At 30.4% G+C, this 19,512-nt stretch overlaps 1 protein-coding gene across 1 annotated transcript; it reads right to left on the bottom strand.

The window, feature by feature from the left end:
• Positions 1-568: 568 nt before the first annotated feature.
• On the bottom strand, positions 569-19,285 carry LOC122271966 (putative sodium-dependent multivitamin transporter). Its single transcript, XM_071183929.1, has 11 exons — positions 18,911-19,285; positions 15,830-15,895; positions 15,626-15,745; positions 14,330-14,484; positions 14,001-14,141; positions 11,561-11,699; positions 9,870-10,077; positions 8,196-8,350; positions 5,773-5,984; positions 2,486-2,583; positions 569-669 (listed from the first exon to the last, which is right to left on the bottom strand). The coding sequence occupies exons 1-11, from the start codon at positions 19,250-19,252 to the stop codon at positions 569-571; spliced, it is 1,737 nt and encodes a 578-aa protein (XP_071040030.1). The 5' UTR covers positions 19,253-19,285.
• Positions 19,286-19,512: the final 227 nt, after the last annotated feature.

Genomic DNA, 19,512 nt, shown 5'->3' with positions numbered 1-19,512 from the left:
TATAGTATAAAAATATATTAATTCTAATAAAATTTTCTTATTTCTAACTCTTTATTTGGACCTTAGTATCATATCTTATATAAAAAAAATATTACTCCCCGAGTGGAAAGAATACCTAGCAATTTTTTCAGAAATTTTTATAACACTTTTGCCAAACTATTGGAGAATTATACATTTCTCTTAATCTTTCATTGATGTGCTAATATTGCTATGCTCTTTACAGCTTGTTACATTTACAATACAATATTTAACAGCTTGTTACATCATGTATACATGAACAATAACTGCAATAACTGACATAATGGACTGAAATACTCTGAAGGTGGCTTAATTACTTTATATTTGTTGAGTTCAAATATTTTCACATAAAATTTCCATTCATAAAATTTTACATAATATTTAACATCATGTAAATACATAAAACAATGAGAGTTAATTTCTAGTAAAAAAATAGTCTTCTTCTTTAGGCAGATATTAGATATTAATTTAATTCAAATTAAAAAATTATCTTGAAGATCTTAAGAGCTGAGTTTCTTGACGTAAGTATCAAAATTGTATTGGTGAAGATTTATTTTTGTTCCTGATTAGAGTCATAATTTTTATCTATCCATAATCGAGCTACTGGACTTAAACATTTAGAATTGGCAGGTATCATGCTCTTTTTCCAACCTGAAAAAAATATATATAATAAGAAGATAGATGAATAGATAGATAGATAGATACTAGCTTATAGTTCTCATTAAAGAAAAATTTATTGTAAGTTCAATATTTAGTAATTTTTATTCCTTATATCAGATATGCTCAATGATTGATGTGAAAGTGGCAGCATAAAAAAAATACCTCAATAAAGTTGTTTTTTAAAGTTATCTAAAACCACGCGTTATTTATAAATATGGTTTAAAAAGTTGCTTCATTAAAGCTAAATAATTTAAAATAAAACGTATTCGAAGTAAAAAATATACCAAAATATATAAAAATATCTAAAAAACATAATACTAGAAACCTAAATCAATTGTAATATAATCACCATACTTTTATTAAGGGCAATGTTGTTTGATTAATTTAAGTAATATGTACTAATTGATGTTGTTGCTGTTAATTTACGTCACACTAGAGCTGTACAATGGGCTATTGGCGACGGTCTGGGAAACATCCTGGAGGATGATCCGAAGACATGCCATCACAATTTTGATCCTCTGCGCAGGGGATAGCACCCCCGCTTCGGTAGCCCGACGACCTGCGCGCGAAGTCGAGCACTTTACGGTAGCACAGTTTAACGAGGACCAATACATGTACTAATTGAAATAGTAATAAAATGAGTTATGCACTAAAAAGCAAATTTAATGGAGTTACTGATAGGAGAAGCGTAAGAAATTGCCATACAAATGCTGATGCATATGATGTGTAATTAATTTTGGTAATAGTTACGAATTGAAGTTAAAAAAAATAAGACATGGATGAACTAAAGAGAAAAATTAATTGAGAAATAGTATTAATTCCTTAAGAAAAGAAAAAAATTGCCAAACTGTTATTGGAGCCAATGATACTTTTTTAATCCTGATTATGGGTATTAATTGAGAAACAATAAGCTATATTCTAAGAAGGAAAGTTTACGGAGAAATGATTCCAGTACGTTTAAGAGTAAAACATTTTCATACCATTTTTACTTAGTTAATTTTGGTCATAGGACAAATTTTAAAAAAATGAATTATATACTAAAAAGCAAAATTAATCGATACATGATACTAATTCGTTAAAAATAAACGTAAGAAAATCGTCATGCTGTTATTTTATTTTATTTTATGACCGTCGTTGAACAGTCGAACATGTTGTGTAGTGTGTTTTACCTATTTTTATTATGAGTAGTAGTTGAGGCAGTGTTTTGGAGGATAATGAATTATAAAAACAATGATGTTTAATTAATTTTGGTAATATGCACTACTGGCATTTCAGGAAATTGGCGCAGTTGCAATAAGTACCAAATATGCGAATATCCGTACAATGAATTATGGTATATTTAGAATCTATTTAAATTGTATCCCAATGCCAGACAGCTTTAATATAAATGCTGCTGAAAGTGGTCTTTACTTCCCTTCGAATTTGGAAGTGCCAAAGAAAATTGCTTTGCCAAAATGATTATCATAAGTTGGCCTCAAGCATCGGCTTTCCGCCAAATGATTCAGTTTGCAATTATTTTGATGAGATGTACTAATAAAAACTTGTTTTTTTCAATCTAATAATGTAAATCTATCGAAAAGGAGAATGTATAATAAATAAAGGAAATATTGGAATTGTTTGTTAGCTTTTTTAATTGTATTGCTATAAGTCTTTCATTTTTGTAAATGATTTTTGTAGTGTTGTTCAGTGATGATTTATTGGTTATTTTCTTTTTTTTTCTCATATCATGAGAGGAGTGGGAATTCAGTTAGTTTATGATTAAATGAATTTTTTTTTAAAAAAAAATCTCTTTCAAGAAAACACTTACCCGTGATCAACACAGCAAAGGAGGTGAAAACAATGGTGAGGAGGAAACCAAGAAAAGCATACCACATGAAAGACATTTTATATAGTACAAAGCTGTCCCTGAAATATTTGTTAGCAAAAAAAATTTTTTTTTATGAATTTTAAAAAGAGATGAATATTAGTTTAATGCATGAATTATTTTAAGAATAAACAAAAAGTTGTCAGTACTTTAAAAAAAATCTTCTTCAGAAATAGTTACGAAAGCACGTGAAATATTTGTTCGCAAATTTTTTTCCTCAAATTTATATAAATTTGATGATATGAAATTAAAAAAGAGAGGAATATCAATATAATGCATGGATTTTTTTTGAATAAACGAAAAGTTATCAGTACTTAAAAAAAATTCTCTTCGGAAATAATTTCAAAACCACGTGAAATATTTGTTAGTAAAACTTTTTTTCATCAAATTTATAAAAATTTGATGATATGAATTTAAAAAAGAGATGAACATTAATTTAATGCATGATTTTTTTTTAGAATAAACAAAACGTTATCAGTACTAAAAAAAAATCTTCTCCAAAAATAGTTTCGAAACTACGCGAAATATTTGCTAGCAAAAAAAATTTTTTTTAAATCGAATTTATATAAATTTGATGGCATGAATTTAAAAAAGAGATGAATATTAATTTAAAGCTTGAATTTTTTTAAGAATAAACAAAAAGTTATCAGTACTTAAGAAAAAGATCTTCTCCAAAAATAGTTACGAAAGCACGTAAATATTTGTTTGCAAAAAATTTTTTTTTACATCAAATTTTTATAAATTTGATGACATGAATTTAAAAAAGAGATGAATATTAATTTAAAGTATGAATTTTTTTCAGAATAAACAAAAAGTTATCAGTACTTAAAAAAATCTTCATCAGATATAGTTGTGAAACCAGAATGTGAACAAAAAAATATATATTACTGACATCTTTTTTAAACAACTATAATTTTTTTAATTCTGTAATTTTTCCTACGAAAAAGGAAAACAAAAGATCCAAACTTTGGCTGGAATTAAAAAGTTCAAATGATATTTCCCATGAGCGGGTGTCATAATGAACCAGATAAAAACGTTTTGGGACCTTTATTTAATACTATAGAGGGATACAGTATAGCAATTTCGAACTTAGAGGGGAGGTTAAGGCATATTATAAGAAATAAGAAGGACATAACAACCCATGTTCAGAATTGTCATTCTACCTTTTCGTTATGCATTTGAATTGCTACTTTACCGAATTTATATTAATTTCTAGCTACACTGTCAGAAATTTCATTCTGAAATTATGGTGAAATAACTGGCATCAGTCTGTTTATCCAATTAACCGTAATGATTACGGTAGAGAAAATTTTTTACCCTTACCGTTTTGAAACCATTTACAACTAGTAGGGTTAAAAAAACATGAACACAAAACGATACGTTTTTTTTAACCATTTACAGCTATCATGGCTTTAAAACCATGAAAAAGAAATTTAAGTGTACATTTTAGATTGTTCAGCTGGTATGAAGCTGCCAAGTATGGGTGAATCAGAGCATCGTATTCTAATTACCCGGGGTCACAAACTGAGAAGTACAGGACACTTGAAATCCGCAGGTGTTGAAGAGAATTGTGGAAGTATAGCGGTGATTCTAATTCTGTTGGTCATGACACTGGCAGATTACCCTTCTCGGCTACAAAATATACTCATCTGCAATGAACTAAGATGCTTCATCAGGTGGGCCTAGTTGTTGTGATAAAATTCTGGTTGTTTAACTATATTTAATGATATGAGTTAATAAACGCTTTTTCCGATTGTTAATAGTTTGAATACCATCTTATTTATGATTATTTGACGATTTTGTTTGAATATGGTAAAATGATAATTAAATAAATTGCTCTTTAACCATTTTTCCGAGAAATTTCTAACAGTTTATTGTTGTCAAAAATCATTCATGTAAAATTAATCATTATATTTATGTAAGCCTAAAAAAGATATTTTACGTAGCTAAATGTACCAAGCTCGTCAAGTTGGTAAACAAATAATTAACTTATGATAAAACAGGAATTTCTCATTCAATCTTCTCAATTGGCTGACTTCCCCTTCAAATTTGGAACATCCTGAATAATGTGTAAAGGTCGTTAATGTCTTTAGTTAAAAAAAAGAAAATAAAACAGCTTAAGACTGAGAAGATAAAGGTTCAAGGGGTTCAGATTGGAATATTATTAATAAATTTGCCAAAACGATTACTAAGCATCATTTCGAACATATTTTGTGTTTTTTAAAATTTTGATTTTACGAACGCAACTCAGAGCAAATATTTTTTAACAATCATTTTTTTAAATTTTATTTTTCATACTAACTGCATGACACAGGGCTAGAAAGGACAAGACATGAAATCGAGTGTTTTATCTTAAAAAGAGGCAAATAAATTAAAAATGGAACTTATTTAACCTAAAAAGTACATTCTTCGATGAGTACAGTGCGAAAAATGAACTTTGTGAGAAACTGAATTTTGAAACTGCATCTTGTTTAAAGTTCGATGTCTTGAACTATTCGATCTATTTCACTCAAATTTTGTATTTTGCTAAATAAAATTACATTTTTTAAAATGATGTAAAAAATTGTATACCTCATAATTCAAAATTTTTTCTATCAATGTTAATTAAAATTGTAAAAAAAATAATAAATATATACTGAAAAAATATACTTTCATGCAATTAGTACCCAATGGTTAGAGCATCGTACTCTGGAACGGAGGGGATGTGTTTGATTCTTAACTCCATTAAATACATGCCCCAAAGAGATTCAGACATGTCTCACCAATCCATGCATGTCCCACCGAGTACACACCATGCAGTAAAATCTCTGAATTCAAAAGTCCTGTGATCGGTCGCTAAGCAGTACCATGGGAACATAGATCTGGAGAAAATATCCTTCCCCTCCTTCCTATGTCTAATTTGAGGAAATTGTTAGCGAATAATTGATGCTGCCATATTCATGGGATTCTGAGCTAAGATGCCCTTTCACCCTTGCGGCGCTCTCTTGTCAGACGAAAATCCCTTCTTCCTGTCTTAAGTCGCAAATATTCAATGTCAGTCTATCTTGGCTTGTTCAAGTGCTATTTGAAACAACAGCAGTCTAGCTGTTAACTTTAGTTTGATATTTATTACACAAACTTTATACTTACCCACTTTAATGCAATTCATATATACTAAAATTTGGAACAGTTGATGCGATAGGCATATTAACTTATCGGGAAAATTAGCTTGTAATAATTTTCCAACTTACTCCCCAATAGTTGATATTGGTGATACTGAACTGCAGTTTGTAGAGTTCAAGCATTCTACCATGGTGGAATTCTCAAACATCGTTTCATTTTGTGATGAAGAGCACATGCTGTCACTCAGGGGTAATGTAGATTGAATATACCCTACATGCAAAGAGCTAAGAGCTATCCAGGCCATTATTATGTAGGTCATTATTGCAGCGACGGAAATACACTGAAATTAAGTAAATTTAATTGTTAAATTATGTAATGAACTTGATAAGTCAATTATATAATGTGTTTAAATAAAAAAAGTGTGTTCCTTCATCATTTAGCATTCATTTAAATTTAGCTTTCAATACAAAAATTGAGATTCATGAATGCTAATTTAAAGAACTTTTCTGACGACTCAACTTCAACACAAACTCAGTAGACCAAATATTGCCTTCTGTAACTCTTATAATTTTATATTTCGTGCTTAAGTATTTAAATAAATGTTAGCAGATTAAATATGGTAAAAAAATTTCGGTTTTGTATTTTCATTATCTTTGAGCTCTTATGCTTTTGCTTGTGTAGGGTCCTGTCAATAGCAACATGAATTACAGCTTTTGTTGTTAACCACGTTGCTATAATAATAATATAACGAAACATTATACTTGTTTCGCTGAGAGGTATGTATTTTTGTTTTTGGCTGCTGAGGAGTTACGAAATTTTTTATTATATTTTTGCAATTTATATCCTTATATGTATATCTGCTCTAATTTTCATCGGGAACATTTTCTTGTGTTTTATAGAGTATAATGGCTTCTTAAAATATTTCTCAATATTTTCAAAATTTTAATTCGCTATATGTTATTGCTGAGGGATACTGTAGTTTTGTAGACTGAAATTTTTGTAGACTTTTACACTGAATATTTATTATAAAAACGAATTGTTTAATCGTGGGGAAACATTTTTCTATTCACTTGAAAAAGTTTTCGAGATATAGTGAAATACGCAAAAAAGTAATACCAACATTAAGGCGTCTAAAACTTTCTTGATCAAACTATTAGGACCACATTTTCCAGACTGCAGCTACCTCCATACTCTGGGGACAGAAATCCGAATCTGACGGAAAAGCGGAATGCTCATTCCAAAAAAGAATAATTTTGCCTCCGATTTCATAACTTAAAATAATGTCGACTCTATATAATATGCATATTTAAGGCTAGGTCCTAAACCATTAAAATTGTATTCTAGCACTTGAAAATTCGAGAGTCAGATAAATTATTAAACTACATTAAAAAAATACATTATGATCAGCTGGAAAGATTCAATGATATACCTGCCAGTGACGTAATGCTGGTATCGCGATTCTGATAGGTTTTTGAAACGTGGCATTTATTTACGTTAGCAACTGTTCTTTCCATTCTATTTCTAGTAAGCCAAACCCGTCAAGTTTAAATTCTCATAAGTTACTCATTCTATATTCTTTCATGATATGTTACTTATTTAAACACGAAGACAGGTAAGAAGCCATGTTGAACATAAACAAACTAATTATATTACGAAGTTGACAGGTACGCAAAACAAAAATGTATCATGGTTACAAGAAAAGTCGTAAACAAATAATAAATCTAAGTTAAGTAAAAGTCGTAAATGAGAAAGAATTCTATTTCAACAAATTTGATGTGCGATGCGGCTCTGTCTTTAATACACTTCACGTTAATTAACATTCTAACTTATGTGGAGAAACTTAGCTCAATTTTCACATGCCATATGTGACCTATGAAGTTCCACTGCTGGTGCTAACGTCATAGGTCACATATGTGGGTATTTGTGATCTTCTTCTTCTAGAAGTGCAAGTACCCAATTAAAACTTGGTGGCTGAATGCAGAGTACTTTTGGAGTTCGTAATGCAAGCGCATTGCCTTGATGAAATTGCGTTTAAGCATTTTTGAGCTCATATCATAGGTCAAATAAGAATTTTTGTCTCTGCAATTCAGCGAGATTTGTAATTCGATTTTTTGGGAACAATCCTAGGCATTGTTGGCACGCATATCAAACATGTTATTAATTAAATCTGAAGATTTGTTCTAACTTTTAAGGAGATCTTAAAATTTTTGAACTCAGTAGTTTTCTTATTTTTTATTTTTTCACTTAATTTAAATCAATAATTTATCTCTCATATGCAATTTATAGAGAGAAATTTCCAACAATTTTTATGTATTTTTATTTCGCAGTTCGTTCTCAAAAGTTATACTACTACCTAAATTTGCTGCTAAATTTTCCAGAAGATTTTATTTGTATGTAAAATGAAAAATACTTATAAATAAAACAATACAAAAGTGTTTTGCATACTCCAGAATTGTTATATTGAAAGATCAGAAGAAAAAAAACTTTTTTGGAAAAATAAAAAAATCTTTCTGAAATATAAATACGATGCATTAAAGAAGGCAAAGCTTACTTTATCGGAAGCTTTCCTTGTCAGTACTCCAAACAGGAAAACTCCACAAACAATGCCCTGAGGTAACACAACAAATACTTGAGTCAAATGATGAATACTGCTGGCTTGTTGAAATATAAAGCTCAAACCAATGCATATTCCACCATATATAATAGCTACATAAGATTAAAAAAAAGAATTGTAAAAAGACTATACATAACGTATACAGAATGTATTACTTAAATGAAATGGTATTTTTAATTATAATTTTTGTAATTAGTGTTCAAAACAAGCATGTACTGTCTTACATGCTCGGTCTTACAATTTAAATTCACGAATTTAGCACTTAAAGCTGCAAAAATATGGAGACAACATATTTTTTCAGCGCGTGTATTAGTTCCTAGTGTTCTAAATATTTTAGTCTCCTTTGGAATTTCTTAATATTTTTTCAGAAAATCTCTGCACCCTGTTAGACCCTGTCTCATTCATCATTGATTATTTCTTCTCAAACGTTATTATTTTCCACAAAAACACAGAGCAATTCGATCTCTAAATATGCAATTATTATAGCGTTATGTATGAAAATTTTATTAATATGTTATTCATAACGAAATAGAGAATTACTTGGATTTGGAAATTAATCATCTGAACTTGAAAAAGAAAATTTTGACCTAAAGAACACAGATAACTATTCAAATAAAGAATAGTTCTTATCGCTCTTAATTAAGTTTTTTTAATTGTTAAAAATTTGTCTATAAATTTTAAGAGTTACATCTGGTAACACAAAATCTCTTTTTCCTTCTTTCTGTCTATCTCACTTTCTTTCTTCTTTTTTTTTGTTACTTTAGATTCATACAAATCGAGTGCGAGTTTATATAATGACGAAACAAAGATCTCAAATTTTACAGTGGATAAATAATTTGCAAAATCTTTCGTTAAAATTAGAATACAAAATGGACCTATCAATAGATTAAATTTCTAGTTTTTAGATGCATTTCAGTGGACAGTAGATTGATGTAGATGGATTTTTTACTAGTTTAACAGTTAATAAATCTTGACCGAACAATTCAATTGTAATTGTTTTACTCCACTGCAGTTCTTGTACACTTTTCAACTCATATTCGTATTTTCAAATTTCTAAATTGTAAAAACTTTGAGCAGCAAAGCAATATGTAACGAAAAGCAATAAGAAATGAGAAACATTTTTCAAAAAATCACTTACTATAATAATGTCAATAACTTTTGAAAAAGTAGAATTTAGAATAAAAACTATGTGTTAAGTTCTTATCAGTAAATTTTCTCTCTCAATGCTCTGTTACCAGTAAATTTTCATCCATAAAACTACATAAAATTAGATTCAACTTTTTTTTTCTCAATGAATGCTGTTATATCATTCTAAAAAAGGAAACTAATTGAACACCTGGATCATTTGTTTGAAAAGTAATTAATGGCGGTTGGCTTACATTTTCATTTCTCACCGAATACTACAAAAGTGATAAAAAACACAATAGCCTCTGAAAACTATTAGAAATTTATCAACACATTACATTGTTTCATGAAGTTTCTAATCTTAAAAGATATTTAATTAAATTGTATTACGATAACACCTTGGTGTAATAGTCAGGATTCACCCTGTGTATAGAAGTTCAATAAATATTTATTCTCACAGTATTGATTTTATCATTCCTAACTTACACATTGTTTTAGCCAAGAAAATGATTTTTAAATCAGATATATTGTTCTTTTGAAAGAGTGGTATCAAGTAATCTATAACAGTTACGGTTGAAGCAGAATTCAGGCATGAAGAAATTGTACTCAAGGCGGCACTGAAGACACCAGCTATGCATAGACCTGTCAATCCCGGATAGGAGCTAAATCTTTGCACAATATAAGCCGGGACAATCTAAAAAAAATATTTCATACTTTATCCAGAATACAACATTTAAAACTTATTATTTTAAAAAATATATTTAGAGTCTTTATAAAGAAGACAATAAGACAAATAAGAAAAGGAGGAGAAAAAAAAGTGTCCCGCAGAAATGAATTGACCTTGGATAGAACCCAAAATATCCACCACATTTTCGTACGACTTAAAATATGTGATGTCGCCAATACTTTAATTCTGCATTTCAATTCTGCCCTAGATTGAAACTGTTTCTTTTTGCTGCAAATACAGCATTACTGAGGACATCCTTTCACGTTTTTTTGCGATTTTAAATTACGAGATAGGGCACATTATCCAAAAATTACCACTTTGTAAGATCTTGTGAGCATGTTCTTGGAAAACCTGACTTTGGCCAAATATTCTCTACTATCAAATGTCAGTAAATAAACTTCTAGCTTTTTTATTCTATTTATAAATTTTTTTCCGTAGAAGTTAGCCTTGATGGGGCCAACGGGAAAAGACACATTATGTTAAACACTATCGCTGAAGCCTATTCATGGCATTTTGAGGTTCAATATTGCAGTTCATTTGCAGAAAATTTTCATTTCTTTTTCTGATTACAATATGTTCTACAAAAAATTGTGATATTATAAAAAATAGCAGTGACCCGTGTCGAAACTATAACAAGAGGTGTGTAAAAAGTAAAAATAAAGGTGGGCCCTGGGTGCGACTATTATGACATAAGAAGAGAAGATGATTTCCTCTCCTTTATATAGCAAAGCGGAGGCTCATCAGTTGTACGGGAAGACTTCGGCTATGTGGGTAATTTTAACTCCACCTCTTCCCCACATTGTACGTAGACTGCCGATCACCTAGAAATTCATTTATTGTCATTTTCTGGGAGAAATGGTTTCCCAAGACAGATTTTAAAGCAGGACAATGCCTCCATTTACTTTGTAAAATCTTCAGAGTGTCTACATTATATCATATCCCACGTTGAACAGCCGATACAATTTTTGGGTTTATAACTGCTAATGTTCAACTACGTAGCCTTGTAATTTTGAACCTAATCCAGAAGCCAAGGGATCTCCAGGATCAAGTATTGGGCGAAATTTACCTTCCTGGAGGACTTTTTGATGGAAGTAACCCGTATTTGCGTTACAAGCAGAGGAGACCACTAGAAACTTCCACGGTTAGCCTGGAGGCAATCATACTTTAACCCATGATCCTTTTACCACTGAAGATATTTCATGTCATGAATGCGGTCGGTGCAAACCGGATGCGGAATTCATATCGACCAGCCATCGCCAGGATTCGAAACCGGCTCACCTCATTGGAAGGTGAAAGCTCTGTTCCCTGAGCCATTGTGGCAACTTCACAGTGTTTGGAAAACTTGGGGGCTGGCCATGAATAATTTGTCCTTTTATCTGACTGACAACAACGAGAAATCTCGGGGGAATTTGTAGTTTATGAGTATTTGAGTGTATGTATATTTACTTACTTGATCATATTTGCTTAATCCTGTTGTCCTTTTATTCAAGATCGGATCGCAATTATAATAAACGCCATATAACACTATTCCTATGTAGCAGCAAGCAGAATGCATCAAAAACATTGGTAAACTACTCATTCGAAGGGTTCTGTAAAATTAAATTATACCTTTTAGCGATATTTTCTGATATTCATGTCTCAAAATTTCAAAGCATAAGAACTGGATAAAAGTATTATGTAGTAGCAAGAAAATGAGTTACTTTTCATTACTCTTCGTCCTGCGTACAAAAAAAAAATAGTAATATTTAGCTGATGAGCAATCCTCAACATCGGATATGGAAACACTTCCCAACTGTCAGATAATTTTTCCTGAATCTCTGTTATTCCTCTTTTAAAAACTCGTCTAACCTGGCACTCAAGTTGTCTTATAGTATCGCTGCCACTAAAAGTAGTCTCATAGAATCGCTTAGCAAATTCATCGACATTTGTCCAGATACTGGAAGACTGCGGCTTCTTCGATTAGTGAACCACTTCCGTAAAGTTTCCTCAACATCCTTGTGATCATCCTTTCTCAACTTTTTTCTGCCATCTAAATTTTTTTCATGAGCAGAAATTATTAATCGCCTATTTTTCCATGTGTAACAAACTGCAGATTTGGATAGTTTGTTATACTCCCTGCAAATATCAGCTTGATTGCATCCATTTTCAATTTTTCTGATTATGCCCATTTTATCATCAATGGAGAACATTTTACGTTTACTGCTCGCCATTACGTTTACTGCTCGCTAAATTTGAGACACTTGTTTGCAGGATTTTTTTAACTGAACTGACAGCAAAAAGGAGTTAACATGAGGGCCTTACCAACATAGATTAGTGTCCAACCCTTTGACCAATAATGAATAATTACTCATTCCATCTGACAGATTGATCCCACTGACACCTTACAGGTGCATCATCTGCCTGGGTTGGAAGCATCTGCTTGGTTTGCTTAGGGTTGGGAAAGAGAGACAAAAGAAGCAAACAAGAAAAAATGCTTATCGCTACATTCCCCTCTATAGATTATTTTAAAAATCGGTATATGTATTTATTTTGAAGTATAAATTTCAAAATTATTACAAAAAATAACATTATACGTGTATAGCAAGGCACGAGACCGAACATTTCGTTCACTATATCCGGGAGTTCACTCTAAACCGTGTTCAATATAGCGGGGTTCGAATGAGTATATATAGTGAGGTTTATCAATTGTCTTGCATTTGAGGAGGTAACGAGATGAGGATCAAAAAGAAGTGTAATTTAAGCTTTATTAGATAAGAGAAGCATTGTTTAATGTGCTGAAACTGATACATATTTCAATTATATGTTTAACGTATACATTTCTCTATACTTTCCATAAAAGCAAGTGTTACTTTTTCTTTTTATGTTCTTTCATAGAAACACTGATTAGAAACTTTTTTGTTGCATTTATACTAATTTTTGTTGCATTTATACTTTCTTGCCTAATTCGGAAGTGAAGACTTCGAATCTGAATTAAGTTTCACTCCTACAGCTACAGTTTTTTTTCATATAACATTGTTAGTCTACTTTTAGACTAAAAATATAAGTTTAAAAACGCTATATATTACAGAGGATAGCATAAATGTTGAGATAAACTTCGGCATATCATCAGGATTAAAATAATCGGAAATGAATGCTTCCCTATTATGATTATGCTCTATCATAACCTTCCTAATAGGGAAATGTCCCAGCAGCGTATGACGACATTTCCCAGCATGGGTTCTTATGCAATTTTCATCCTATTGATGTACCTTAACTCCCCTAAGCGTTTGTCCCAACATTTATACCACTCCCTGTTATGCACAACGTTTTTAAACATGCATATTTCATCTAAAACAGTTGCTTGAAAAGATAAACTGATTGCCGCTTTGAAATATGTGATGCGAAAGTGTCTATGATCTGTTACAAAATCTCATACATTGAAAAAAAATACTACTTTCTATAATTAATTAAACTTCCTCCAATACTAAAATAGTAACGTTTCAGAAAAATCCTCTGGTTTAATTCACATGAATTTGGCATTTTATAACTTAAAGCTATGAATTTATAGATCTAAGACAATACACCTTTTCACACATCTTAAATAGAAAATCATCATATATTTGCTAAAGAAACCATTTCTTTAATATAAGCATATTTTGAGCTTTAAATAAGCACTCATCCGAATGACATGGTAGATGAAGTAAAGTGTTTAATTTATACTGTTGACCATAAGATACTCTTTAACTTCAAACTTAGGGAATGTGAGCTTTACTTATAGGAACTTTAGAATGTGAGCAATGATACCCATATTATCAAAATGTTGGAATTTTTAAGTAATTAATAGAACTACTTAAGCACACAATGTTTATGAATCCAGATGTATATTACGTTTACGTGTCTTACAAACATACGATTTTGCTCGTTTACTGCTACTGAGACTGAGCAATCTTTGCACTTCAATCTGATTTGTTCCAAAGAATGACACTCCCAATATTAGCCCTTGAGTGGCGCATGCCCAGAATCCATATCGTAATGTCATATCTGGAATGAATCTGAAACATGTCAAAAATAAATTTTACACTCAGGAAATTTCATTTTTTTTACATGTTTTTTTTTATCACCAAGTCATGTTTTAGAACAGCGTTGGAATAAGTAAATGTAAAAGAATAATAAATTCGCTGTATTGAACATTAATGCAAAAACGTTGCAATGAGTAAAATAGATTTAAAAACCTACTTACTCGAAAAAACTCAACCTGTTTCCAGATGTGGCTTTTTGAATAATTTCAGTTATGCCCCCTGCATCAAAGATTCCTGCTGTGTATATAGCCAATATACAAGTTATCATCAATAGAGCTTGAAAGACATCTGTCCATAAAACAGCTTTCAACCCACCCTAAATATTTTATTTTTAATCAAAAGTCAATGGAATTTAGTTATATCATAGATTAATAGAATACACTGCTAAAAATAATTTCAGTGAATCCTGAAACCGGGTACTAATTATCTATCTAATTATTAGCATAACTATTTAATTGAATGAGTGCATAATTACATAATACGTATTAAAACAAAAATTATGACTCTAAAAGGACTTAACTTGTTAGGTTCTAATTTTTTAGGTAAAGTTATTTTTTTTTTAAAAAATTGCAGAGAAATTACTTAATTGGCTTCAAAATACGTGAAGTATTTTGGTAGTTACGATTATATTACATAAAACTGCCATTAACTGTAGCATAACTTCAAAAGTACCTCAGTTTGATAGAAAAACTACTCATTATAGTTTGATAACAAACTACTCAATACGTTTTTTTTAGCCAGTTAAAACACAATGAAATGAAACGAGATCTACGAGGATATATAATCACAGAAATGACAACTGTTACAAAATTTATTACAGTTGTTCTCACTCTTTTATCTTTATTGCCACTAGTTAGTCACTTAATGGCGGATTTAAACACAGAAAGCCACCTCAAATCACGATGGGAGAAAATGTTCGAAAGTTTTCAATTAGATAGATTTTAGAGAAAAATTGTTTGTTTTTTAATTTATGATACAACTGCCAAATTTTCGAATATTTAATGTGAGTAACTGCGTCCAGCAACTAAGAATTTAAGGAAAAATGATTTTATTATTTTTGTTAAAGTTGGGTAGAGATAGATATTTATTTATAACTTCAATAATATTTTTGATTGGTAAATGTCAAATTATTATAGCACGATGCAATGAATTTACTTATTTTGTTACTTTTACTTTATATTTTTAAAGGGTTACTAGTTAACCCTGTCAAATATGTTTCATCAAGTTAAGTTTTAATCTTAAATCAAATTACTCGGAAAATCAGCAGTGAAATTAGAACAAATATTTAAATTATTATTTTTATTAAACTTTTTGATGAGCAAAAAAAAAATTTCGTGATTGTATTAAACAAATTTTAGTTTAATACAATCACGTGAAGAAAATTTTATTGGAAATATTATCTATAAAATTAAGCAGTTTGAAAAATATCAGTCAATTTGTCTTAAAAACAATCTCACCAAGGAACAATAAAAAGCACAAACAGTTCCCAAGGACACAACTGACATTTCAAAAGACAAGTCTGTGACAGCACTCAATGCCAAAACTGCTCCATAAAGAGAAATAGACATGTAGAATACCTTTAAAAAATGCTTAAATGTAAAATAACATCTTATTTTGAAACAGTGATTATTTTTTTATGCAATTTCTATATTTTTCCTTACCATCTGCAGTAGAAACATAACAGAAACCAGATACCTAATGATTCGTCCATAACGCATTTCCAGGAACTAGAACAAATCATTTTCAATTTGATAAGTATAAGTCAAATTTGACATAATGCTGATTTTTTGTATGAAGGATATTATTTTAATGTTTTTCTTTATTAAAAGAAAGTGCTTTAAAACAAGTGCGCTAATTTTGTTCAACACGCTATAATTGCATAATTAATGCTTAAATTATTCAATGCCTCACTAAATTTTAGAACTGACATTTCAAAAGACAACTCTGCAACAGTGTCAAAACTGCTCCAATTGTTTTCACTAGTTTAGGCAGTTATACGAGATGTGTAAATAGTACAATTTGCGCCTTTTGTGCATAAAACACATCATAATTTTTGAACCTTTAATTTAATCGTTCCGAAATAGGTCTCATTCAATGAAAAAAAAATGCCTCATTTGTCTTAGTAGAAGAGATTCTATTCTTTCCCTCAAAATCAACACTCTTCTTAAAAAAGAGTGAAGAGAGCTGTGTTGGCTCAAAAAATAGAGCATTTGCCTTCCAATGAGAAGAACCGGGTTTGAATCCCAGCAATGGCAAGTCGATACGAATTCCATACCCGGCTGTCACCGACCACAGTGCTGACGTAAAATATCTTAAGTGGTAGACGGATCATGGGTTAGAGTCCCCTTGCCGTCAGGTTTACCATAGGAGGTTTTTATGGTTTTCCGTTCCATCTAACACAAATGCAGGTGAGTTCCATCAAAAAGTCCTCCACGAAGGCAAATTTTTCCCAATACTTGATTCGGAAGTTTCCTTGTCTTCTGGATTCGGTTCAAAATTACAAGGGTACGGAATTGAACATTTCTAGTCGTAATATTAAAAATGGGTCTGCTTTTTAACGACAGTTATAAAAATACGAGGGAAGGGAAGCGTACAGTGGATAGTAAGGGAATTTTCAGTTATAATTTATTGTACATAACAAAGCTTTTCGTCAAACAATATCCAGGCAATTAATTTTTCCATAGAAACAAATTTTTTTTCTGTAACTGCTGCTACTTTTCTATAACTAAGATAGTGCTTCTCTTTCTTGCAAATATGAAAATTTATCAATTTCTTTTATTTAAAAATATAATAGTTTGTGTAATACGGGTGTAAATTTTGAGTATTTGTTACAAATATAAGGAATTACCAGGTTTGTCCTTTTCAAATGTCTCCAGGACGAGATCTTACAATATCAATCTTTCGTGCCTTAAGATTTGGATAATTTACTTTCTTAAAGTAAAAACACAATCAGTTAGTCCTGCTACAATCAGTTAGTCTGGCAAACTGGGAGGGAGGTCATGGCTCAACAATTTCGAGACCAAAGGCTTAATGACGTCAATGTGGCTAGCAATGAACACCAATCGTTTTTCCAGTCAGGTTGGTACTTATTGATCTGAAGCTGGGTGGTATATTATATATCAAGTCTAGCTAGTGGGGGTAGAAACTTGGTCTTTCCTCATAACTGCTCGGTGCCTTGACCCAGGGCTAAAGAAAAGATAAAGAAGTGCTGGTTCATTCCATACTCAAAGCTGAAGCTACGATTCCCCTCCTCATGATCATCCACACAGATCTTAAAAACCAGAACTAGAGGATATGAAAACTTGCCTGCTTTCAGTAAGAAATGAGTTGAATGTTCGACGCTTTTCTGATAATAGCTGTTCAACTTTACACTGCTAACAAATTATTTCTGTTCAAAAATATAGTATTCATGCATTTTCTTGGTATTCCTTATAGTATTAAAAATTAAAAAAATATTTTAAAGCTAGAAAAATATCTCAATGGTTGTCCTCATTGTTTTCTTATCATTTTCTAATTTTAGTTTTTAACTTTTACTGTTAAATAAATGAAAGCAAGTAAGAAAACTTTTATCGTAACATGTTGTTCGATAATAATATGTAACTATTAAAGTGTCGTTATATTTTATTAAGTGGGACTAATTTTAATCTATTTTCTTATTTACAATTGTAATAGCAATTTTTTTGTACATATTATCACTAGGACACAAAAATCTTAAATGCTAATTACTAAAAAAATAATCTTTGAGCATATAATAATGAAAATATTACACTTGCTCATACATATTTAAAATTAAGACGTTATAATTCAAACACATAAATATTTTGAATAATGACATTAAAAATATTTTATTAATTTGGAAGAACTTTTAAGTATTCATAGCTTTTATTTTTGAAGTTTAGGATTTTATTTTTTTGACTTTGTAAACTTTTTTCTCTTTTTCTGTTTAAAGTTACAAGACGGTATCGATTTCCATAGCGAAATTAACTGTTCTTAAACATCTAAACAAAAAACATGAAACATTATTCACAGCAGGATGAATTCTTCCAGCACAATTTATAATTCATTTGATGTCACCTTTATATTTTCTGATATAAAGAATGGAAAATTGAGCTTTCTCATTTTGTGTTTTATAATAATTCTTGCTGGGAGATATCGCCCAGGCTCGGTAACAGGTAAATCAGATGAGAAGAAAATCACCTCAAAATAAATAAAAAAATATAGAAAACAATGTTACATGCGAAACAATTTATTTAATTCGGAGCGTCACGAGTTTCTTCAAAGGAGTGTGACCTAGCCCTTCTATTCTCTATTTAGCCATTGCCTTAAGAATTGCACCATTGGAGCTCAAATACTAGACAATTGCGTTGTTTTGAGTTAGTAAATTTAAATTAAAGAGTGTAAAACGTTCTGCGTATAAATAATCAAAATAAAAAGAATAAACTTCGTTATAGAGGATTGCATTTACATTTGAATCCATGAAATCATTTAAGGAAACATGATTGTCCTGAGAAATTTGTAATGGTTTTTTAAACAATAGTGTGCTTCTACTTATAACTTGTAAGAATATACAAACATAAAAAAATAAAAATAATAAGAGGTAATTTAATAAATTAAATTATTCAATTTTAGAATGCAATAATTTAAACTAAAATTGAATAATAAACTTACACGAGCGTTTTAAAATTTACAATAAATATGATTTTATATTGAAATTTTTAATTAGTAACGTTTAGTTTTCATACCTCAGTAATACTTGAAACTTCGCACTGGAAATACACTGGTATAAGAACAATTGATGATAAAAGCATTCCCACGGGTATCATCAAATTTGACATGGTAATACCTATACCATATTTGTAAACTTCAGCTGGAGATGCAAGAAAAGATGTGGTAGAAGTAAGGGTAACCATTAAAGAAAAGATAACAGGATACTTTGGCATATTTTTTCCAGCCAACAAATAATCTGCCGTCGTTTTTTGTTTTCCTCCGAAATATCTGGAAAATAATCCTATACCTGTTGAAAACAAGAGAGTTAGAGAAATAGTTACATAATCGGCTACGTCAAGACTATACTTTTTAAACATCTTTGCTTTTCTTGTACTTATTTCTAACTCCCGCCTTTTACACTAGATTATTAAAAATCGAATGATAGAATCTTTCAATTGTGAAATACTGGAATGAAATAAAACTCATCAGAAAATAACATAGTAGATGTTCTAGATGTTTCCAATGAAATAAATGAAAAAGAAAAAACATATTGCCTCAATGGAAAGAAATATTTTTTCCCACAATTTTTAAGGTCATATCATTATAAAAATCGTATTTAATTATAAGACATGGAGAA

The sequence above is a fragment of the Parasteatoda tepidariorum genome, chromosome 8, assembly GCF_043381705.1.
Source record: "Parasteatoda tepidariorum isolate YZ-2023 chromosome 8, CAS_Ptep_4.0, whole genome shotgun sequence".
Classification (NCBI taxonomy): domain Eukaryota; kingdom Metazoa; phylum Arthropoda; class Arachnida; order Araneae; family Theridiidae; genus Parasteatoda; species Parasteatoda tepidariorum.
Note: the sequence above shows the minus strand (reverse complement) of the source record. Positions and strands in the feature narration are given on the sequence as shown.